Below are 25,421 nucleotides of genomic sequence, written 5' to 3'. Positions count from 1 at the left end.
ATGGTGCCCTCTGCCCATGTACTGCCCAGGGGCAACATGGTCATGGTGCCAGCCACTTCTAGGAGCAGTGCAGTGCGGCACGGGGCCATGGGGGTGGCAGGGAGCCTGCCTTAGCCTGGCTATATGCCGCTGCCACCCTGGAGCCACTCCAGGTAAGCGGCGCCGGGCTGGAGCCTACACCCTGACCCCTCCTGCACCCCACCCCCCTGCCCTGAGCCCCCTAACCTCCTGCACCCCACCCCCCTGCCCTGAGCCTCCTGACACACACCCTGCACTCCAACCCCCTGCCCTGAGCTCCCCAAACATCCTGCCGCACCCCTCCTGCACCCCAATCCCCTGCCCTGAGCCCTTGTACACCCTGCCCCCCTCCTGCGCCCAACCCCTTGCCCTGAGCACCTTCCTGCACACCCACACCCCTGTCCCTGCCCTACATTCATGGCCCTGCAAGCAATTGCCCCACCCAGATGTGGCCCCCAGGCCAAAAAGTTTGCCCACCCCTGCCCTACAACAACCCAATTCTAGTTTCTCTGCCCCCTCCTGCCAGAACCCAGCCAGGGGGCCAGACACTCACACCCCCTCACCTCCCCAGTGCCCAGCTGCGCCCCTCCCCGCCCAGCCCAGACACTCACATCCCCTACCCTCCTAGATCCTAGGGATCCAGAGGGGGAAAAAGCCTGATCCTGGGTTCTGGGCTTGCACAGAGTTTCCTGTGCACTGCCTCCTTCCATCAGGTCGTGCTGGGAACTGCAGCTGCTGGGAAGCCTCCAGTTCCCTCCTCTTCCCTGCAGCCTTGTCTTCTATTTGTGAGCTGGGTTCTGCCAAGTGCAGCGGCCCCTATTGGCAGCCAACATCTCTACAGCCCATTTCTGTTGGGGGGAAAGGAAATTCTGCACACACAACATTAATTTCTGCAAAATTCTGTATTGCGCAGTAGTGCAGAATTCCCCCAGAAGTATTATTTATTTGGACATTGCTTTTAAGTTTGGTTTAGTACAGTACTAAACCAAATTAGAAATTAAATTTATAATTGAAATTTAAAGCCAATAACGAATTATACATAAAACTTAAGGGAAAGGAAACTGTCCACCCCCAACCCTACTAAATGTGGCATTGCAACATGTTCATACCACCATGAGTGATGTCATAAAGCCAAGGCCTAACAAATGCAAATGAATCTCCTACTACTGCAAATCCCTTTCATTGATAAACATTTTTAGTTTCTGATCATTTGTTGTTATGATCTTACAAAACTATGCGGCAAGCTATTTCTTATGAGAGTTGCAAAATTTTAAAATAAATATTTCCAGAAAGTAAATAAAGTTCTATTCAACATCTCAGTGCTAACTAGCTGGACACAGTTGAGTCATTCCCATTTCTGTTTATCTTCCGTGGTTTTCAATTTTCTTTGTTCCACAGTCTGTTTCCATTGATAGAAAAAACCCACAGTGATACAGACATTTCACCTTCTTTTCCAGAAAACAGACTTTTATTATGAAAGAGAAAATATTCTTCACCTAATATTTTTTCAGCATCATAGGAATGTCCAGATATTTTGATCATCTAACCTATAATCCTTTAGCCAAAGCCCGCAAAGCATTTTACAAAGGTAAGTTATACTCATCTTACAAGTGTAGAAACTGAATATTTTCCTCTAAGATGTAATGCTGTGAAAAGGAACAACTAGCTTTAGTTTCAAATTAGTTTTAAAATCATCTTTTTTATGAAGTGTTTATTTTTAAACAAAGAAACCAGAATATAGGTTATTGGGCATGAAGCCCTGTAAGATGGTCTATTTCACAGAAAGTGACACAAAGTTAAATAACATCTGCGTACTGACTTTTTTTGTTTAAAATCAGTTCTAATTTTCATAGAGAATTTTATTATAGCATTTCTTGCTTGCACAATCAGCACTCTTAAAAGTCAACAGCCAGTTTTCAGATGTACCTTGTTTGTGTTTCTACTTTCACTTCAAAAAGCAGAGTGCCAAGAATTGGTATAACAATGTACTGAGTAAAATGTGTATTTCCTGAATAAATAACACATGCTGTGTCAGCAAAATGCTGACCGATTTCCTCACATTATTTTTCAATATCAGGAAATTTGAGTTCAACTATGAAATAAGGTGCAGATATTTCTGTCTAAACGTAATTGATCCATACTGCATGAACGAGAGATACAGTACAATCCAGAAACACAGAAAGCACACTCAGCCTGAATGTACCATATGCTAAAGCACTTGCAAACAAAATAAATTCATTTTTCAACTTTCTTTAATGCAAAGCCAGGCTATTTCAAACCAAATTAAGAACATAATTCTCTAGACAACTGCAATCGAAGATGAGTGACTTATGACAAAGCCATGTTATCTAAGGCTAAGAAAGAGAATTAATTGTTGATGGCACTTTTATATAAAGACATTCTTTGCAATACATTTAAAACAGACGCAAAAGAAAGATTAAAAGGCACCAACTGGTCCAGGAAGATGGAAGGGTGTTTACCACCTTGGATAATTGGATAGCTTTTGCCTCCTCTGCAAAGTACTTCTCCTGCAGGTCCACCTAGAGTGATGTATACTACCCTGGGCCAGCATCACCATCGCAACTCCCACCCCAAGATATGTGGAAAAGCAGCACAAAATTGCTTCTGAACTTGGATCTCCCACTGCATGGTACTAAGATGAGCAATCCATTTTGGTAACTCTTAATTGTATATAATGATATTCTGGGTTATATTAAAATCATTTGCTCATAGAGAAGAAGGAAAAGTGAAGGAGAATCCATATGTTGATGCCACAGAATCTCCTCAGAAATAGGTAATAGAAAAGATATCAGATTTGGATTAGACTATGGGATGATCTTTTCTTCAGCCATTCAAAATCAACTTTGACAGTGCTGATATGCAGGGGAAACTCTTCAGCTATTACGTTTATATAAAACATACATTATGTCCACACAAATGCACTGGTCCATATTAAGTGCTGATTTACATCCCAGGCAATCTCATTTATCTCAGTGGGATTATACAGGGCTTGGATCAGATCTGAATTTGGCCTAACATTTCAGGATTATCACTGACATCATGAATAACACTGTATTGGAACAATCTTGTAGCATAAACCCCACTGATCATATTCATTTTGCAGCTTACATAAATCATGTCAGCAAACATTTCTGCACTTATGCCACCTGTATTATTTTGTTACGACTACCTGTGTGGCATTTACACTGATTTGTTATAATACATTTGCTCTCCCTGAAGGTTTTTAATACTTTATTTACATGTATGTGTGCTATACAATTCCTGTTTGATGATTCTTTCACTTAGCACTTGAGAGAAATTACAGAGCTCCCTTTTTATAAGGCCACTGTGCATTATTGCACATATAAGTCAATCACACAGGGTCATACACCAACGATGACCAGCATGTACAAATTGCACTGTTGTCAGGAGGAGTTGTGCATGTAGATAAAGGGCAGTATATAGCCTGTTAATGTCTGACTCATCACTAAAAAAAAAATCCCTTGTCCGACATACTCACTAATTTAAATGACTATAAATGAGTTGAATTGAAGCCCAATTAAAAACATCAGTCTCTTAATGACACCATGCACCTTGCTAAATGCTATTGGCTCCACAGACCAACATGGTAGAGAGTGAGAACTGTTTATCAAGCTTATTTTTTATTTAACTTTTACATTTTTCAAGGTATTACGAAGCCACTTTCTCCCTGCAAAATCTAGTGTGCACTCACTTTAATTCTTTTAAACTTTTCTATTACCTTGAAACAAGTGACCAGAGCGCTCAGTTAGCTCATTTGGACAATTCTGTATATGATGTGGTCCTCAAGTGTTTTAAATCTTTGTTTCTGAACTTGCATTTTTAGTTCTTTGGGGGATACTTCATCTAAAGGTATTGCTGGGGTGTGTATCTGGGGCCATCATGGATCCAAGGCCATTAAATATGTTTGTGCCTCTTTTGTAAGATATTTAATTTTCTTATAATTGGTTATGAAAATCTGCTTTGTGTCAGAACAACATGTGTCAAATGACAGAGATTGTGATCTGGTGTGTCTTTGTAGTGAACATGTGGAAGTCAAATAATATATCAAACCTGAACGCTAATATTACCAAAACATATCTTTTTGGCCCGAAACAATTATTAGATTCTGTGATATTGATTACTTAGGCACCTAAGTCCATATTTAGACACCTGAAGAAGGGACCTGATTATTTCAGGCGACAGGGGATGGCTCACTCAATGATTACTTGGTCTGTTCATTCCCTCTGAGGCACCTGGCATTGGCCACTGTTGGAAAACAGGTGTTTTCCTGAACTAGATGGACCTTTGGTCTGACCAAGTATGGCCATTCTTATGATCACTGACTTCAGTGCTGCAAGTGCTCAAAATCAAGACATTTATCTAGAGATATTAATAATGGGATTGATGTGTAAGTATACAGAATAACCATAACCCCAGCTCCCTGGCTGTAATTAACAATATAAGAGCTTATAAGATGGAACAAACTTCTTTAAATGTTCATTTCAGAGGCCATATGTGCACTGATTTTCACAGACAACAAGAGAGCCCACCACGTACTTGAGTGCCTTTTCCATTTCGGTGCGTCTCTCACTTCATTCTGAGGACCTGTGGAAATGATTCTGCATATACCAGCCCCCACAGATCTCTCACCCTGGTGTAAATCAGGAGTAACTTTTACATTACATATGTATAAAACCAGGGTCAGAGCTGAATCAGGCCCACGGTTTGTGTATACAGGCACCAATTGTGACATTATAGTTACAGTAGTGTATAGTGAAGTTGGGCTGGTCTGGTTTTAAAGTTTGTAGAGCCTCAAACAGCCCTGCAGATGTGGGGAGGAAGAAGGGAGTGTACCAAGTCTGCACAAGTCCCCCTAAGAGAGGTCATGGAATTAATGAATGTAGGTGAATTTTTAAAGAGTTAAATAACTTCATGACTAACAGCGTGTACAACTATGGATTTTGTTACAATGAAAGTAAGGAAATCTCATGTTTCGGGGCATAAGCTGATTGCAACACGGGACAGGAAGGAATTCCTCCTGCCTGCAGCCATTTACATTCCACAACCAGGAAGCTGAGTTATGGGAAATTTCCACTTTCCTCTGAAGCATCAGGTATTGGACTGAAACAAGATACTGGACTTGATGAACTAATGGTCAGATCCATTATTAAACATCCTAGGTTCCTATGTAAAAGCACAAGGCTCCAAGCAGTCACTTGTGTTGCTTGTATTTAAGGCTGGCCCTACAGATGAGGTTCAGGAGAGAAAAAAGAAAATCAGTTCTCTTAGAAACAAATATTCTGATATTAACATGAACTTTTTACAAAATGGACAAGAAATCCTTTAAAATGACAGAAGAACCAATATACTTCTGAGACCAAAATAATCAATTATTTAATTCAGAATGCAGCAAATTACTGTCTTTAACAGTCAAACTTTTGTGATTGTGTTCAAATGAAGGCTCAAATCTTGTTCTGTATGTACTTGGAGGAGATACTGAATAGTTAATGCATCCCAAGCAAGTATTTCAAACCTCAATATGTTCAGTGACACACTTTTGAAATATCAATAAGGTCCAAATCGCAACCACTAGTGAGATTCCTTTCTTCAGTAACAGACTGAATTTAACAAGCATAGTGAATTCCATGCCAAAACCAGCACAACACTTCATACAACCCATTAGCTGTGTGCTTTCATAAATCAATGTAACTGAAGACCCGGAGACTGAAATGCTGTAGTCACTTGTGCCAGTCATAAACTACCGGTATTTCATCAGTCAGACAACAGAGACCACTTTCAGTTGATACATTAGTGACAAAACAATGCTATTCACGTAATTAAAAGTTTCATCCTGAGATTAGTGCTGCCTTCTAGAAATGTACATAAGCACCATCTAGTGACATTGTTTTCAAGTAACAGCTAATCTCAACAAGTTGTAATGTTCATGTGATATTAAATATGTTGTCAAAATAAATGGCATCCTTTTGTTTCAGGTAAAAATGTTCTAGATGTGATCCTTAGATCTGCTGCTCTATTTCTGCAAGGGTTGCTAAGAGCTGTGTAAACTCTATGCCACAGGGAGTATGATCCTAAATGTCTATGCAATTTTTTTTATCAAATTGGTTCAACTAATTTCTATAATGATAAAAAAACCCTACTAAACTTATAAAAACACACTAAGCAAAAATGACATTTAACCCTCCCTTTGGAGTAACACAAAACTGCCATTCACATTATCTTAAGTGAGGTACTCTTGGAACAGGAGGAGGCACCACTGAAGTTGACTGATCCGGATGTACAGAATCACAGAAACATATCCAGTTAATTTAAAGTCCTATTGGAGAAAAATACACATTTCAGTATGGCTATTTTTCTAAGTAACTACACTGAGTGGATTCAAGAAGGGACTTCATTTGAAATTTTGAAAAATTCCTCATTTCATCCTGGTCAGTTAGCCAGTCCATTTGGAATTTGTAGGTATAGAGCCAGTAGTCACAGAGTTGCCTGCTTCTCTCATGGAAGAGGGGCCAAATTATACTTACTATAGGACAGTTCTGTAGGAAGCTGTGGGGGGTACTTGGCTGGCCATAGCATAAAGGCAACCAGCAGTCAGAGACATTGTGATAATGGTTTGGAAGGGATGAGAAAGAGGTGCCCTACAAAAGTCAGAAACATTGGCCTTTTCACAAAATGAAAAAGTGAAGGGCCACTCATTTTAAAAACAACATAAGTGTGTCGGAGACAAAGAAGTGCACAGTGTTATTTGATCTCTTTACTCAATCTTTCAAGCACTTAATGTGAAAACCATGAGGCATTGTATTCTGAATACGCCCACTTACTTGGGCTTCCGCTCCTTATTGGGGAAGGGCTGCGACTTCGAGGTAACTGCAAGGCAAACAGCAAAGAGCAAGTCAGCAGACCAGGTTCAATAAAAGGCATTACACTCCAGGGAAGCATCTCAGGGTCTGTCTACATTCAGAAAATTTGCACTGATGTAACTACAAGAATGATGCAAAGTGGAACTTATACTGGCATGGATTTCAGAGATTTCATTGAGTTTAAGGCCAGAATGGAGCACTAAATCATCTAGTCTGATCTTCTGTATGTCATAGATCATTAAATTTCACCCTGGTACCCTGTACTGAGCCCAGTAACTTGGGTAAGACTAAAGCATTTCAGTCCTCAGAAGACTAAATGGTTGTGTGCCCCAGGCAGAGAACAGGGGAGACTGAGGTGCTACCAATGCCTGCAGCCCCTCAATGATAGAGAATTGATTAAGTAGGATAAGCCCAGATGATCCTATCAGGTGACTTGTGCCTTATGCTGCACAGGAAGGCAAACAAACCACCAAGTCCCAAATCTGGTGATCAGTGGGACCCTGAGCATGTGGGCAAGACTCACCAGCCAGGCAACTAAAAGGAGGGTTCTCTATACTGCCTTCAAGCTTAATTCAGCAAATTACCTCCTCTCATTCTTCTTTCATGACACTCACAAGAAGTGAGTCTACCAAGATATTGTTAATGATAAGGTATTTATTTATTATATGCTCCCACACATATTTGATACACACACAGTGTGTATGTGTGTATTTATATATAAAAATAAACCACCTCCCCACACACTCCATTTATATTATATTAAATAAATACCTTAACAATAGATACACACACAAAATATATAGTATGATTAAACAATTTTAATTTATATATATAGGTAACTATTCAAATATCATTCAAAAATTACAGAAAAGTTTTTATGCACACTCCCATAATCTTATTATTGTGAGCTCAGTCCTTCCTTCGCTAACCCCACCTCACTGATTTGTTGCTCCTGCCTTCCATTAGAGGGTAAATTTAGACTGCTAGTTCTAAGAAGCAAGGACAATGTGCTATTTATATATAGTGAGAGCCCTAAAATTCTTCTGGATGGTTGTACTTGATAATTTAGGAGAGACTGGAAGTCAGAGAAGATGGAGACTTGCAGAACTGGACAGGGAGGACAGCAAATAATATACATAAGACCAACAATCTATCAATACTTTTATTAATCTACACTTGATCTGCAGTAAGGATAGTTCACCATACAGTTTTTCATTCACACACACACACACACACACATGCCATGTACGATACTGGTAAACATAGTAAAGGAAAATGGTTCTACATAATACCATTCTCTGGGAAATCATCTTGTGCAGCAATTTTACATTTACCTTATGCAGAAGGTGGGCCCCCAATATATATACACATAGACACACACACCACACCATATAAGTATGTATAAAGCACCAATAACATTATGCACAAATATTGTAATAGTGAGGTAGCCTAAACTCGCCTATAACATAAGTGAAGTATATGGTAAGTATCCCATAACTCCTTTCATTTGCTAATGTAAGCATTTGGCATAAGCAAATAGGAAATTTGTCAAAATCAAGATACATTTATTGTGTGTCTTAGTACAAGCCAGGGAAGTACCTTCATGGACCAGTACCTCAAATGCTAGTATCTAAAACAAAGATAAGGAAAGAACAGAACAAAAAGTGAAGGAGCTGGAACATATGAGTTGGATACATCAAGAGATGTGTAACTTGTAAAATCATCATATAAATAATGCCAGCAGAAACATGGAACTTTGGAAGCCCACCTTCTGCATAAGGTGACATTGCTGCACAAGACGACTTCCCGGAGAATGGTATCACATAGAACCATTTTCCTTTACTCTGTCATTATTGGCTTAGAGCAATAATCCTGACTGACATTAATTATTTTGGCCACTTGAATATATTTCATAACAAACTAAAGTGTGGTCAATTGCTTGACCACATTATTTATCAACAAATTTTACATATTTGACTAAAATGGTAACACTCAACACCTATTTTGCACCATGCAGAAGCAGATGTACGTAAGTACCTATTTGTAAGTATAATGCTTCATCTTATTCCACGCAAGATTGTCAATATGCATGCTTATTTCCCAGGTTCAACATGTGTGTATGGCTTGTAATTTTACTGAATGCCTAGATTCTGTTAATGATATTGAGTGTAAAATGATTGATATGTTATACTGTACCAAGGTGCGGCTGGGGCTTGCAGAATGAGACAGAATAGGGCTCATGCTGCGGCTTCTGCTTCTGCTTTTACTCCTACTCCTGCGAGACCACTACAATAAAACACAGTATGACACAGATCTATATTAAGAAAAGTACATTCATTCAAACTAAATTTGGGAGCAGCCTTACTTTGCTGAAGTCAAGGCTTAACTATATGAATAGAAGAATATTTCCCTAACTAAGGCCGTGATCCTGCAAACACTTCACATGCTAACCTTTAAGCACATGAGCAGCATGTTGAAGCCAATGGAGCTACTCATATGAGCAAAATTAAATGCATGGGAAGTGTTGACAAGATCAGGCCCTAAATAAATATCGAGATTTGATACACAATAATCCTGCCTGTAGTAGAGTTGCATGAGAATTTAAATAGGAGGACTTTCCTTAGCAAGTCCAAGGGTACGTACCAGAGCACCTCTCTTTGAAACTGCCTCTCCCTTCACAATAATAGAATCATTTTCCATCAGAGCAGGCCACACATGATAAACCACCAAGGGAGCGGTAAAATCAGAGTCATAGCTGCGACGGTATCTGTTCAAACACAGCAAAGAGGATATTACCATGTTAATGCTAAAAGAAACCAGTGATGGCTACGCTTGATAAGGCCAGAATATTTATTATAGCTTGTAAATATGTTTCTTAACAATATTTTAATGGTACATGTAAAAGTAAAGTATAAAAAAGGATTGTACTTGTGTGAAACTCATCTAACATAGGCATATGTGGTCTGCCAGTGCCAATAGAAATTTTGTTACAATAATCTCTCACATCAGATGCACATCTGCTTAGCCCAGGTGTAAGCAAGAGCCCTTTCATCACTGACATGCAACATGAAGTGCAGAGTTTGGATAATCAATGCATATTACATCTTCCTGGGACTGCTTGTCAAAAAATGATTAGATAAAAGATACAACAATAAAAATGAATTAGGAATAAATATTAAATTGACAATATCAGTTTCCTTCAAAGAAACCAGTTTAAAGGATTTTGGGCAAACTAGTTAGCAAGGCCAGATTTAGGATTCTGGGGGCCCAGCAAAGTTACCTTGGGAGACACCAATCCTTTCAATCTCTCCGCCTCCCAGTAAATGCTGCTCTTTTGCACATCCCCCACAAATCCTCTCCATCTTTTTTCTCCCTCCCTGACCAATGCCCACAGTCAGTTCCCCACAGTTCCATGTTAAACATAGGACTTTCCCTCAATTTGAGGCCTTCTTCTATGAACCAAAAGTCTCCCCAACGTCATGGGTTTCAGTAGGTCAGTCACAGTAGCATCATAAAGACAGGTTTCAGAGTAGCAGCCATGTTAGTCTGTATCCGCAAAAAGAACAGGAGTACTTGTGGCACCTTAGAGACTAAAATTTGTTAGTCTCTAAGGTGCCACAAGTACTCCTGTTCTTTTTAGTAGCATCATAAAGTTACCCTCCATATTTAGTTTTGTCAGAAGCCACAGATGGCAACAATAAGCTGTTCATTTTATGCCACAAGAGAAAATTTATCATTGTGTTAAAACAGTTTTGTCAGCACACTTGCTTATTGATACTTGCATATTATATAAACACATATACACAAAGCTATCTACATCACATGTCTATTGGTGATATCCATATAATAAATTGCAGGGCCATGTTATAAATTGCACTTTTCATGTACCTTAAAACCTCTGAGTACTTTCAAACTGTTGCAATTCTTCCTTTTTAAATAATTTAAATTTTAACATTTCCACTCCCAAAGTTACCCTAGTCTTAGGTGCAGGATGGGCAATGGTCAGTTCTGACTAAAAACATATTTAAGGTCTGGTATCTCATGATTCATGAGGGCTAGAAACAGGAGCTATCTATCCTTAGGCACTGGAGAGTTCCACCTTTCCAGTGGGACACATGACTTGTTCCCTGCCCTTAAAGATCCCAGGATAATGGCCTATAAAACAGTGATATTTTTAAGCCTAGAAAAACTATTTTTGGACTTTTTAGGGGTTTTTTAAATGTATCGGTTCTATCTTCTGTCTCACTCCCTGGTCTTTTGAAGGCCAAATACATCTAGTTGACTGAGAAAGGTGATAACACTAAAAATAGTTAGGGGCCATTGCCCTTCTAATATAGCCAAAACAGCTGGCTGGTCAGCAACTGGCTAAAGCCATGTCTTCTGATCATGTCTGATTTTGCTTTTGTCCCATTGAAGCTTCACCTTCCTCTCATTCCTCCTCTCTCTCCCTGACTACTTCACCTGTTCCCCTCTGCCTCCCTCCAGTTTTAAAGTAATTATTTTAAGCCTTCTTGCTGTTGTTGCCTTTCTTTTCTCCTCCTTATTGAACTTCTTTCTCCTTGAAAGCAAATTTACTTTGAGCTGTGGCCTCTGGTGCTTGCTTGGAAGGCCTCAGAATTGCTCTAGGATTCTCTGTCAGTTCACACAGCAGCCAACTCTGAGCCTTGAAAGAGCCCTTAAATCCTAGTTCACAAAATGTTAAAGAAAATCCCATTTCTACAAAGGATTTTCACTTCTCTAAAGAGTGGCTTCTCCTTCCATACTGAGCTGTGGCAACAAATGATGATGGGGCACCAAAGAGCTCAGAATCCCCAGAACAGCTGCCAGAAAGGATGTGCAGAGAATCCTGAGATTTGTGAGACCCTTGAAGGCAGGCACTATCTGCTAGAGCTCATTGGAACTTTGCTTCTAATGAACTGGGCAAGTAACAATGGAGGAAGTAGCAAGAAGAATCTTTTTAAAACGCTGGCAGCAGAGGGGAATTTGGCAGTGAGAGGAAGATTGTTCTTAATATTTTTAGTAAAGGTTTTATAATCAAATATACACATGAGACTGGAGTTTATAGATAAAATTGTTGCCTTGTTGGTTGAAAAAGTGACTAATAAGTGAAATATATTGCCCAAAGTTTACATACTTTGCATACATATTCCACTACAACCCTTGAATTATCTACCAAATGTGCTACATAGTAGGGAAATAGAACTCAAACTAAACAAGTAAAGTTTACCAGCAATCTTAAACCGTAATTTAAATAGGCTGAACTGGCTGAAGGATGGACTATGTGGCCTGATGGGTCTTTTCCATCTCTAATTTCTATGGTAGGAGTCTATTACTGAATATTTCAGAGTTCTTACTTGCTCTCATTAAAAAGTTCTCCATCTGCACCAAATGCAATATCGAGGGGAGGAACCAAGGTCTGCATTGAAAAAGCTACACGGCACAACTCCCGAATCAAACTGCTGATCATGATGAAGTCAACTTCTGGTGGGAATGAAATTTTAGGATTGATATTCATGGCACGAATTACTTCCTGAAAATAAACATAACATATCTAGTTACTAGTGATGACGATTTTGAGCTTACCAAAGCTTTGTAATTACAGACGGGCCGATACTGAAACACTTGGCCCTCCTAACTTTCACTACCACAAAACCCCCTTAAATAAAAGGTACACAGAACACCAAAGATGCTGCCTTATGTTATTTCAGGGACTATTGCCTCTATTTCTGAAATGACATCATAATATCAGCATTAATGCTGACATCAGTCCTAGGACTGGTATACCGATTTCAAATGCAGTACAGTGCTTCCTAGACTACCACTGAAAGCATCATACAATTGTTTTATTTACTGTAGCTAGATTTTATTTTGCAAATGGCATTACTTTTGCAAAAACAGACACTACCGTCACAAATAAAAGTATATCAAACAGATACAAACACTAGCATGTTATATTACTGTATGAGAAAACTTATTGATGAAATTAATGCTGTTAACTTCTCCCTAGTAAAACTACTTCAAAGTAAGATGAATTTCAGGTTTGTATAAAATATTAATAGTCTGGCTTCACATTGCCTCTGTCTTACGTTGACACTGGCTTGAACATCATATAGATCCTCATGGCGAACTATATAATCCAGGACAGTGTCTTCAAGTGATTCAGGCCCTGAATAAGTTAGAGACAGAGTCTTTCTCACACGCATTTTGAATTGTCTGAAGGCCATCTTCGCTGCATGGAAAGACTCCTGCAAATGTTAAAACAACCAGTTATATTTATAACTCTGAGCAAGAAAATAGGTTTGATTTTCAAACAATGGTCCAGACACATTCCCAGAGTAACCTCATTGATATCAAGAGATAAATTTGGCCAAATGTCTTTATAGTTTCCTGGGGAGAAAAATTTTCATATTAAAATGGTGGTGTTTAGAAACAATACACCTTAGAGAGGGTGTTCTCAGATACATCACATTTGTTTTTAAATTCCAGGTGACAAATCAGATTAGAATGCTTCAGACTTTCCAGCTAGAACTTTCTATTTTTCCATAAGATTCCAACACTTGCAAAAATAAGTACTGCAGTTTAACACATTCAAAGATGTCAGTGGACAGGATGTACTTAGAATTTTAAGCTCTATAGCATAACATGTCTACAGCAGTACACGTTGTCTGTTAGTAAGAGGATTTGTAGTTTGATTGTGTAATTTGGTTGAAAATTGCTAGTTTAGGGAAAAACAACACTTTGCATTTACACAGCAATGCTTGCCATCAAGGCTTGGTGCTGAGCATTCACAAGTCCCAGTGACATCTGTGGAAGCTGCAGGTGCTCAACCCCTCTCAGGACTGTATCCATTAAGATTCACAATATCTTTCTGCTATGGCTAAGCATTACATCAATTTTATAGAGGGAGAAAATGAAGCACAGAAAAGTAAAACAACCTGCCACAGGCCATAAAGTGAGCTGTGGCAAAGCCATGAATAGAATTAAGGACTCCTCTTGACTCCCAGTCTCCTGCTCTATCTACCTACCTAGGTTCTTATGTGATACCCAGAACATTCAGAAAACATGTATCTAGATATCTCCTGTGACTTAATGTGAAGCATCATATGGACAGGCCTTAGTGGCTTGTAAATATTCGTTTTTAAAACTAGTTTAAATGAAGTGGTGTGATCCAGAAGAATAACAATGAGCCCCGCAGCCAGGAACTGCCAGGTTTTAGAGAAAAGATCAAAAGGATACTAAATGGAGGGAATTGAAATGAAAAATAGGAAGAAATGTATCAAGTGAAGCAAGTTGTAATCCAGCCAGGTCATATTATTTTTACATAAAGTATGTGCACAAACTGTAATGGAAAAAAAATACTGTAAACATTTCATACCACAGCTGCAACATATATTATCCTCTGCACTATCTCCAGATCATCGATATAAGTCCTCAGAAGGTTCTGTGCATCCAAGCGTTCTTGAGTATAAATCTCACTAAAGCGAGCCACCAGGTGGGCATGACGTGCAGCATTCGTAAGCCTGGCCCGGCCAGGTGAGCAGCTCCTGAGTGGAAGAGGACTAGGTGATCTACTTCGGCAGGGCCTTGGAGAAGGAGAGCGACTCCGTGCAAGTCTGAAAGTGTGATGAAAAGTAGTTTTAAGGTCATCTCATTACCTTTAGAAAGTTTTGGTCTGGTCTACACTCAATTTTTATACTAATTTAACTATTTTGCTTTAGGGTGTAGTATTATACTGATATAGTTAAAGATGTACAAGCCCCAGTATGGATGCTGTTATACCAGTATAAAATTGTGTATCCCAGTATAGCTTATTCCCATAAATTGGTTTCTAAATCAATATAGTTAAAGCAGTTCCAAAAGTGTGTGGAGGTAAGCACTTTGTACCAGAGAAACAGAATTTTAAAAAGTAAAACTTCTGGAATTTGTACCTCTTCCATTACCAATGTACAGTGACTAAATGGCACATTTAGCAAACAGTCTTGTACTGGAATGGTATGGTGCTCCAAAAGCCTTATAGCAAGAAATAACGCATTGCTTCTGCCCATAAGAAGTTTCTCGGTACATTCTGCAAGGCTGTCCTTTTGATACATTTCCCAAAGCTCAACATAACAGGCTGAAATGAAAATATTTGTGCATTACCCCCCTTTCTTCCTTCAAAATAAATTTGGTGGAAACGTTTATGTTGCTTCATTATAGGATGTGGAGGTTTAGTTTATGTTTTCTTTTCAATCTAAAACTATGTATCTGCAATTTCTCTTCCTCTTCAGTAGCAGCTCAGCATATGTTATCCTAGCTTGGGAGATCATAAATTCAGTTTTTGGTTTGCTTCCTGTGTATGTTTTAAAGATTTGTCAAATTAGGGTCCATACCTGCTGTGAAGAACAGATTTTTGGGCGCCCAGGATGGCAATCTCATCCTTTAGTATTTGAACCTGTTGCTCATAATCATTCAGACGATCCAGATTCCTCAAAGTGCTCTCTTCCTGTGCTTGGGAAGCCTTCAGACTTAATCAAACAACATAAAACTGGTGACAAGAGGCCCTTCTACCAATCTAAATGACCTATTTATTAATCCATATTAAATACAAAAAGCTTTGTAAAAATAATGGAGAAGTTAACTTCTAGAGAGAAACACAGGGAACTCCATAGTTAGCAATGAACTGCAAAACCAACCCAAAATTGTTTTTTCCCCCTTAATTGCCACTCTGTGTATACAGACTCTTGTCATGTGACAGGGGATATTAATTACCCTTATGTATTCCAGGACCATGTCAGGTAAACAAGGTCGGTCTCTTTCCTGTGTGTCACAAATTAATTAGAGTCTCAAACTTTTTAAAAAAGGAATTTGGGGTTCTTTTATTTTTTTACATCAGGTCCTCCTTTTCCTCTCTCTGCAGGAGTACCCTGGCAAGATTTTTGGAGGCCCTGAATAATGATGTCACATGAGGCTGTAACCTTACTGAAGCTCTCCCTCACCCCCAAAAGAGGGAGAGATAATGATGATTCTTAAACATTGTTAGATGCCCTGCAAAGCAATTTTATACACATTTATATTGCCCTTTACTGCTTCTTTACAATATATAAAAGAGATGTCTCAAAGTTTCCCCCTTTGCTTCTCCCCACTCCAAAAAACAAATAAAACTCTGAATGTTTTCTATGTCCTTCCTTCCCTTTCTTTACTGGTGAGATCTTTGGAGGGCTTAACTAGTGACACCAAATGAGGCTGCCACCTGAGCTGCAGATCTTTCTCCCTCCACTGGAGGGAGGAAAGATCTACATGTAATGTAAGAATGGCCACTGTGGCAAGGGCAAGGGAATTTCCTGCCTCAAATGAGAAGGACAAGTTGCCCATAGTGTTAGTTTCCTGTGACATCACTAGTCAAGTCCTCCAATTCCTACAGCAAGGAATTCCAGCAAAAAGAGGCAAGAGGGGAGCAGATATTTCTAATGAAATAAATAATCAGGAAAGAAAACTAGTGTTTTTTTTTCTGGAGATGGGCAGGGGAGGAAAGCTTTTATGCATCATAATACCTTGACAAGGGGGAATGGCTAACTCAGAGGGAAAAGGGGTTTAAAAAGCCAGCTAATAAGTGACCAAAGGAGCTAACAAACAGGAGCAGCAAACAGGGAGTTTTGCAAGGGCATGCGAGAGGCAGATACGCCTAACAAACATGCTCCTAACTTAGGCCAAAATGACATCAGGGTATCCTCTCACACTGAGGATACCCCTCCAGAGAAGGGGACTCCAGTTATTAGGAAAAGACAGATAATAGTGATGGGGGATTCAATTATTAGAAATACATATTGCTGGGTTTGTGATGTTTGGGACAACCACATGGTGAATTGTCTGCTGGGTGCAAAGGTACAGACCTCTCAAGACATCAGGATAGACTTATGTGCAGTGCTAGTGAGGAGCCGGTGGGTCATGGTTAAGGCTATGTTTTAGTCATAGGTATTTTTAGTGAAAAGTCATGGACAGGTCATGGGCAATAAACAAAAATTCACAGCCATGACTTGTCCATGACTTACACTAAAAATACTTGTGATTAAATCTTGGGGGGCGAGGGGGCCTGCTCCTAGGAGGGGGGCAGTTGCTGGGGGATGACCTCTGGGGACCGCTGCTGGGGGCCGTGGACCAGGGCTGCTCTGGCTGGCCATCCAGAACTGTGGACCACGGCTGCTCCGGCCAGCCACCCGGGGACTGCTGCCCGTGGGCCGCGGACATGCCGTCCAGCCGCCCTGGGACCGCTGCCCAGGGGCTGTGGACCATGGCTGCTCCAGCCATCCCTGGGGCCACTCCAGCAGCAGCTGGTGTGGCTGTCCCCAGGGCCACCTGAGCAGCTGTCCCCGGAGCCAGCTGCTTGAGCGGCCCTGGGGTCAGCCACACTGGCCACTGCAGAAGTCACAAAGGTCACAGAAAGTCACGGAATCCTAGTCATGGTACATGTAGGTACCAATGACATTGAGAAGGTAGGAGAGGAGTCCTGGAAGCCAAATTTTGGCTACTAGGTAAGAGACTAAAGTCCAGGACTTTCATGGTAACATCCTCTGAAATGCACCCAGTTCCACATGCAGGGTCATTTAGAACTGCAGAGTCTCATTGCATGAACGAGACAATGGTTCTAGGAGAGAAGATTCAGGTGTATTAGGAACTGGGGTATGGAACAGCTTCCATATGAGGGGAAAATAAAAAGACTGGGACTGTTCAGCTTAGAAAAGAGACGACTAAGGAGGAGTACAATAGAGGTCTGTAGAATCATAACTGGTGTGGAGAAAGCAAATAGGAAAGTATTATTTACCCCTTCACGTAATTCAAGGACAGGGGCCAACCAATGAAATTAATAGGCAGAATGTTTAAAACAAACATAAGGAAGTACTTCCTCACGCAGCGCACAGTCAACCTGGGGAACTTGTTGCCAGGGGATATTGTGAAGGCCAGAAGTATAACTGGGTTCAAAAAAGAATTAGATCATTCTTGGAGGATAGGTCCATCAAGGTCCATTCATCAGGACTGTCAGGGACGCAACCCCATGCTCCAGGTGTCCCTCACCCTCTGACTCCAGGAGCTGAGAGTGGACAACAGGTGATGGATCACTCAATAACTGCCCTGTTCTGTTCATTCCCTCTGAACCATGTGGCACCGGCCACTGTTGGAAGACGGGATATTGGGCTAGGTGAACCATTTGTCTAACTCAGTAAGGCCATTTTTATGTTCTGATAAGAAAGTAGTAAAAAGGAACACAGTGCCATGCAGTTCATCTGCCACAGTGTCCTTAACAATTATTATGACTAGGCAATGCAGGGTGTCAGAAGGACAGGGTGTCTGCAATAACAACAAAATCAGACAAGGAAAAAGTAATTCAGTTTTTCCTGCCTTTTGTCAATTAACAGTATTCACAAGGACACCTGTCAAGATGTTTAAGTACAAAATGAGATGATCCTCATCTGTAGTTCTATATAGATCTGAAAAGTTTCCTCTTTTTTATCTGAAATAACTATCGCAACTGCAGATAATAATTGCAAATAATTATTGTACCTTCAGAGACCTACTTAAAAAGGTGCCTGCCTTACTTATAAGAAAGACAGTGTCACATGTGTTATAGCTTAAAGCCGTTAGAGTACATGTACCCTGCTATGTTCACTGCTAATTCCACACTAAATCACACATTTAAAAGAGCAGCCACCACATATTGGATTAATTTTTTAAAGATATAGAAAAGAAAAACAAAGCACTAGAAGAAAAGACCCTCTTTATGGGACATATACAGTAGACCAGCCTCTAGTGTTTGAAAGCCTTGACATTATCCCCTTTCAATGCTAGTCTAGCATGAGTGAGAATTAAGTTGTTTTACATTTTCTATTTAATAAATATTATATAGTTTCTATAAAACTACTGATCCAAAATCAGTAGAACATTATCAGTTTTCCCACTGACACTAAAGAGGTCTGAACATTATGGGGATTGTAGGAGATATTGGGTCTGTGGGTGTTCCTAAATCATTAATAGGAACAAATGGTGGTAAATAATGTGTTCTGTGAAAAATCACAACAACATTCTGAAAAGCAGCTATGGATGTTCACGTGCATGCCTTAAAAATTCATCTGTTTAAAAAAGGTACCAGTTTACCACACATTCATGCTTACTTGCTGATTAATTTGCAGTTTTTAAGAACTTTTCAGTTAAAGGGTAAAAAAAATTACCATAGATTCTTAAACTTTTCTATATTATTTAAAAATAAAATGGATAACTTAAACTGATCGAAGTTAATTTAAAAAAAAATTCACAGCCTAAGAAATTCTGTGTGAAGTTTCTAAAGCTAATGCAAATTACAACACCAGAGCAATTAGACCCGGAAAACTAGTGTTTAATCAAAAGGGCCACAGAATGTCAATTTCAGCAGCTCAACATGCTCTGTTGTAGTATCAGTAACCCAAATTCAGCACTGGTGTACATCGGTGCAACCATCTTTTCTTTATGTGTTTATACAGCCTCTATCACCATTGGGATGAGGCCTCTTGGTGCTTCCACATTACAAATAGTTCATCTTCATCATCATGGTTTAATCACTCATAATACTTCATCAGTTTTTTGGCCCCTTAACACTTTGTTGGTATTTAGCTTCCTTCAGGCTTTACGTTTTCACATAAATTAGTTTGTAAAGAATGTTGTGAATTTTCTTTTCTCACACTCCAGAATTACGTCTCATACTGTAATCAGCCAGGCACCATCAATATGAGTCATAAAAACTCCAGCACTTACCAATGCATTTCTAGAAATGACTGAATTTGATGGAGCACACTAGGTAGCCTCTACCTCTAACTAATGGATGCATGTCCTCTGCTCCTTTGTTTGATCTGCTTATTGTAAATTGTTCCAGCTGACCATTTCATCTTAATTTGTAAGATTTTTACTTTTTCTGTATTGATGTTCCACTCTCATCAAATACCCATTCAAATTCTGTCATTTCCAGAAGTGCATCAGCGAGTGAGGGAGTTTTTAAGACTCATACTAATGATGCCTGGCTGATTACAGCATGAGAGGTAATTCTGGAGTGGGAGAATGAGTGGTCATTAAAAACTAAAAGTTGTACTATGAAATAATCAGATTTTTTTAAATAAAAAAGGAATACAATTAGAAAAAAAAAGAGGCCAAATTAAACAGTCAATCACCTTAACTGTGATCAATTCAACAAAATAATAAATAACCCAGCAATAAAATTTCAAGAAAAGAATAACAGACTGAATAGGATTAAAATACAGTTTTAGAAGCCCCAAAAAAACAGACACACAATCCCAGAATCCAGATTAATTATTGCTTTACAGACATAGAAGCACAGTGATAATAAGAGGGTATTTGGAGAAAAATTTTGATGAAAGCATGCTGAGATCAGAGCAGTTTCAGTTCTTTCATAGGGTTGAAAATATACATTAAAAATTAAGTCCTTTCAAAAATATTCTGGCATTTTTCTTTAAAAAAAAAAAAAAAAAAAAACACAGACCCATAGAGTAATATACCATATATGAATGTATTAGAAAATGTTCAGTTGCTGAATGTGTTCAACTGTTGTGGGCCATAAAACCAAAGAACAAATTTATCTTGTTCTTTTATGCATAATTTCTCAATATCATTAAAAAACAAAAACAGAACAAAAACAAAAAAACTAACCCACAGTGCAGTGAAGGCAGGAAAGAAAGGAGGCAATCATGTATTTGTCTCAGGACATGATACAGCTCCCACTCAAGTCAGTGGAAAGACTCCCATTGATTTCACTTGGGGTTCTATCCTGTTTAAGTTCCACTATACCAAACCAGATAAGTGGATACAAGTACTTCCTTCTAGCAGATGGAGAAAGAAAAAAGACAACTTTTTGGGGGGGGAGGTTTAGGTTGGAGTGGGGGAGGTTTAGGTTGGATATTAGGAAAAACTTTTTCACTAGGAGGGTGGTGAAGCACTGGAATGGGTTACCTAGGGAGGTGCTTAAAAGCCTCCTTCCTTAGAGGTTTTTAAGGTCAGGCTTGACAAAGCCCTGGCTGGGATGATTTAGTTGGGGATTGGTCCTGCTTTGAGCAGGGTGTTGGACTAGATGACTTCCTGATGTCCCTTCCAACCCTGATATTTTATGACATCACTCTCTCTAACAATGGGCTGCCTGGCTCTGATCAGTTAGGATCTTCTTGAGCAATAAGACTTCAGCTTAAAAAAACCTACAAAGAAAATTAAGAAAAAAATCCAGGACAACTATCTGAAATCCAGACACAACAATAACAGCAAATGGATGCCTGGGTTTCTATGTACAGGATTTGGAGAAATCAAATTAACAGATAAGAAATGACCAGTCTCCAAGATCCTTCTGTGTCCTCCTAGACAAATGGGAACTTCAAGTACCCAGTACCAGAACAGAGGGTATAGTTAAGAAAAACTGAGAAAATGGATGAACTACAGCATATAGGACCTGACTTTCAAAGGAGGAATGCTCAAATCTGTAATGATCTGAAAGATATACAAGTATCACCTGTTAGAGATCATGAGGTTGATTTTTTTTCTGGAGTAAGCCTTGATCAAAGAGCCACAGAACCTAAGATGTGGAACATATAACCTGCTTACACATAGGGGAACTGCAAGATAACCATTCTAAAAAACTCCTCATGTGCACCTGCTCAAGAATCAGGCTGATAGTCATAAGGCTCCTGGTCACCTTTGACTATCAGGTTTATGGAACAGATGATCTGTCTCAGAGTGTATACATGTGACCAACTGAGATGACTGCTGAATAAGCTATCCTTTCATAGGTGAGGGAAGTATCTATAGATGAAAGTATTCAGCCTCAGAGGCAATGATTCTCAGAATATGAAAAACAGTACTCTCACTACTTTGCATTTTATTTAGAAACCTATACGGTCATTTAAAACATATTAAGAATAAGGACTCATGCAGTTCCAATTCCTCTAGCTAGATCTGACTCACTGAGCCAGACTGCCATGATTTTCAGGGCTACTATACCCATGAATGACTGAGAATGGCAGAAAATTCCTCTCTTGCTACAAGAAGATTTGGTGAGCTAGGTCCTCACGCATTCATCGTTATGCTTTCTGTCCACAAACCTCAATTTATGCTGGTATACTATATCTGGATCCCTACTACCTGGCCTTTAAACTCCAGGTTGAAGCAATGAGTTGCCTGATCTAGACTCTACCCAATAGATGAAGGGAGCCCATCTTTATGAAAGACCATAAACATGGGTCCCTTTGTGCCCCAAGCTGGCACTCCATTCAAAAGGCTAGTATCTGAGAATCTATTCCCAGAACCTATTTGGGAATCCATCACTGAGTTCTGCCAATTACTGTTATCCTGCAAGCATCCGGTGAGATTATATATTAGATCCAGGGACAAGAACAGCCAGACAGAGCTCAAACTGAGGTGATCAATGACTAAGCAACCGCAGTTAGAGAGACACTTAGGATAATGCATTCAGAACTCGATATCCAGACATCATGTCATGGATTCCAGACCGGCAGGCACACCCACGGTGTAACCAGGGCCAACTGGATTAAGGCAGAAACATGATTCTCAGCCTCACAATCCATTGATTAGGAAAGAACACCTTAGTCCCTCTTGGTACTTACATACCATACTAATAGGTGTCTTATAATTATCTAAGATGTATGGGTAAACCTTACCTACCCAAGCATGGAAATGTTGGAATGTTCATAAGATCAAGAACACTACTTTTTTTTTCCAGTACATCAGTTGCACAAGGACTAGCTAACTGGAAGAATGGTCTTCTTAATCATCCCTGAAATACTGGGATCAATTCTTTGGGCTGCAAGAAACCCCACCAGGCTTTTCTTCTGAGGAAGCAGGGCATGATTTAAAAGCTTTTATGACCTGGTTTCTTGTCAGGAACAGTCCACTCTCTGTCTTAAATGTCCTGAATGAAGAGGGGAACTGAAGAAAAGTTACACCATTTCCTCAGTGTTATTAGGCATATAAGGTCCCCATTATTTTCAAGCAGTGGAGCACTTCCATTTACATTTAAAGTGCAGGCATCTTGCTTAACAAGCATGACTAAATCACCTCTTTTGAAAAGCCAAATATCAGAATAATCTTACATCTTGTTAGATCAAAACTTCTTTTCTGCTAGTGAAAAGATAGCATTGACCTGGAGATAAGAAAGATGAATTGACTAGTCAACTAAGCTGTCACCTCTAAGGAAATGTGGTCTGGATGAAATAACCAAACTCAGAGTAATTATCAGTGCTCTGCTGTCAAACTAGGATGAGGTATCTAGTGGGATCCCACAGGTGTCTGTTCTGGATCTGGTACCTTTCAAAATTTTTGTTAATGACTTGGATAATGAGTGAAGAGTATGCTTACAGAATCTGTGGATGACAGCAAGTTGGGAGGGGTTACAAGCACTTTGGTGGACAGGATTGGAATTCAAAATTACCTCCACAAATTGGGGAACTGATCTGAAATCAACAGTATGAAATTCAATAAAGGCAAGTGCAAAGTTACTATGGCTATGAAGGAAAAAATCAAACACAAAAAGGGAAATTATTGGCTAGGCAGTAGTATTACAGAAAAGGATCTGGGGGTTATAGTGGATCACAAATTGAATATGAGTCAACAATGTGATGCAGTTGTGAAAAAGGCTAATATCATTCTGAAGTATATTGTCATATGGAAGATGTGGAAGGTAACTGTTCCGCTCTGCTTGGCACTGCTGAGGCCTCAGCTGGAGTCTATGTCTAATTTTGGGAGCCACACTTTACGAAAGATGTGGACAAATTGGAAAGAGTCCAGAGGAGAGCAATAAAAATGATAAAAGGTTTAGAAAACCTGACCTATGAGGAAAAGTTTTTTAAAAAACCCTGTGAATGTTTAGTCTTAAGAAAAGAAAACTGAAGGGGGACCTGATAATGGTCTTCAAATATGTTAAGGACTGTTATAAAGAGGATGGTGATCAATTGTTCTCTGCGTTCACAGGACAAGAATTGGCTTAATCCATATCAAGCGAGACTTAGGTTAGACATTAGAAAAATACTTCTAACTATTAGGATAGATAACTACTAGAATAGGTTACCAAGGGAGGCTGTGAAATCCCCTTCATTGTAGGTTTTTAGAAACAGGTTAGATAAACACCTGTCAAGATAATCTAGGTATACTTGGCCTGCCTAAATGCACAGGAATAGGTTATATAACCTCTCGAGGTTCCCTTCCATATAATCTGTGATCCTATGTCCTTTCTTTTCTCTAAACCAGTCCTATTTTTTCAAACTTCTCTCAGAGGTCATGCTTTCTAAACATCTTATAATTTTTACTGCTCTCCTCTGGACACTCTCCAATTTGTTCACATATTTCTTAGTTTGTGGTGCCCAGAACTACACACAGTATTCCAGCTGAGACCTCACCCATACAAGTAGAGGGGAACAATTATCTACCAAGTCTTTCATACAACACTCCTGTTAATACACCTCAGGTTTTGCATATGACACTCCTGGGATCTCTCACACATGATTTACTCACACTGGACATACAACCAACAGGGGACCTCACACCCTGGATCTACTTCCACTAAGTCACAGGGCCTCTCTATACACAGAGCCAAAGCTCTAACCAACTGGCTGTTAAGAGAAAGCCAGATGTGTCCAAACCATGCTGTTTTAAATGCTCCAAAGAAAAGTGAGGTAAAAAAAAGAAGAGAGAGATTATTAGTAAAGTACCCCTGCATAAATAACTGTAACTAATCCCAGACAACTGGAGAGAGGAACACAGAGGGAAAAACAACCCTCAAAGCCTATCCAGCCAAAAGAGATGTATCCAACTGCTAGAGTCTAGAAGACAACTGATCAGGATCAGGATCAGTCAACTTTACAAAGGGGAACAACTCATGACAAAAGCTTTCCCTGGTCTCATGTGTTAGTAGGAGGAATTATTCCCCTTTATTTGGAGTAGCATAGGACAGTGGGGAATTGAGCATTATAAAAATGTAAACAAAACACAAACAAATCACAAACTGTGCCTTTGCATGCTGCCTTACTGCCACAAATAGCCCTACAGTACATCACATTTTTCTTACGCTGCTTTTAGATGAACAATTTCATCCTCTGCTGCCAAAAGGGTAGTGGCTGATTTGGTCTTTGTGTCTTCAAGAGCCATCTGGGCTTCTGCCAGACTGCAAGAGAAATTAATAACCAGAAATATACCTTTAAATTAAAGGTACAGATTCTCACATTGAATTTTGCATAACAAAGCAAATATTTTAGCAGACTTTTTTTTTCCTTTTTTTTGCAGGTCACCTGCATGCATAGTCTGCAAAAGTCATATCTGACTAAATTATACCAACAGAATTACTTATAAAGCTCCAGTTACTCCATCTCCGTCCCTAATTTAGATGCCCCAGTTTGTCTCCATTAATCATAATCTGGTATAATCTCTGAACATGAGCACTCCATCTGCAAACCTGCCCATCTCCAGCTCCACAACACGGCCTGTTTTCCACTG

At 39.6% G+C, this 25,421-nt stretch overlaps 1 protein-coding gene across 4 annotated transcripts in view; it reads right to left on the bottom strand.

Annotated features, from left to right (window-relative positions):
• Positions 1 to 2,254: 2,254 nt before the first annotated feature.
• Positions 2,255 to 25,421, bottom strand: part of SPATA18 (spermatogenesis associated 18) — a 43,169-nt gene continuing 20,002 nt past the window's right edge. Inside the window, exons 5-13 of one of the 4 annotated variants that reach the window (XM_054028826.1) lie at positions 24,997 to 25,092; positions 15,287 to 15,421; positions 14,293 to 14,530; positions 13,004 to 13,162; positions 12,272 to 12,447; positions 9,561 to 9,684; positions 9,114 to 9,203; positions 6,879 to 6,924; positions 2,255 to 6,373 (exon numbers count right to left, since the gene is read on the bottom strand). In XM_054028826.1, the coding sequence (XP_053884801.1) occupies positions 6,366 to 6,373; positions 6,879 to 6,924; positions 9,114 to 9,203; positions 9,561 to 9,684; positions 12,272 to 12,447; positions 13,004 to 13,162; positions 14,293 to 14,530; positions 15,287 to 15,421; positions 24,997 to 25,092 (1,072 nt within the window). In that variant the 3' untranslated portion in view covers positions 2,255 to 6,365. The remainder of the gene's footprint in view (positions 6,374 to 6,878; positions 6,925 to 9,113; positions 9,204 to 9,560; positions 9,685 to 12,271; positions 12,448 to 13,003; positions 13,163 to 14,292; positions 14,531 to 15,286; positions 15,422 to 24,996; positions 25,093 to 25,421) is intronic. The other 3 variants (XM_054028825.1, XM_054028827.1, XM_054028828.1) reach the window with 3 other exon arrangements.

Source organism: Malaclemys terrapin, chromosome 5 (assembly GCF_027887155.1).
Source record: "Malaclemys terrapin pileata isolate rMalTer1 chromosome 5, rMalTer1.hap1, whole genome shotgun sequence".
Classification (NCBI taxonomy): domain Eukaryota; kingdom Metazoa; phylum Chordata; order Testudines; family Emydidae; genus Malaclemys; species Malaclemys terrapin.
Note: the sequence above shows the minus strand (reverse complement) of the source record. Positions and strands in the feature narration are given on the sequence as shown.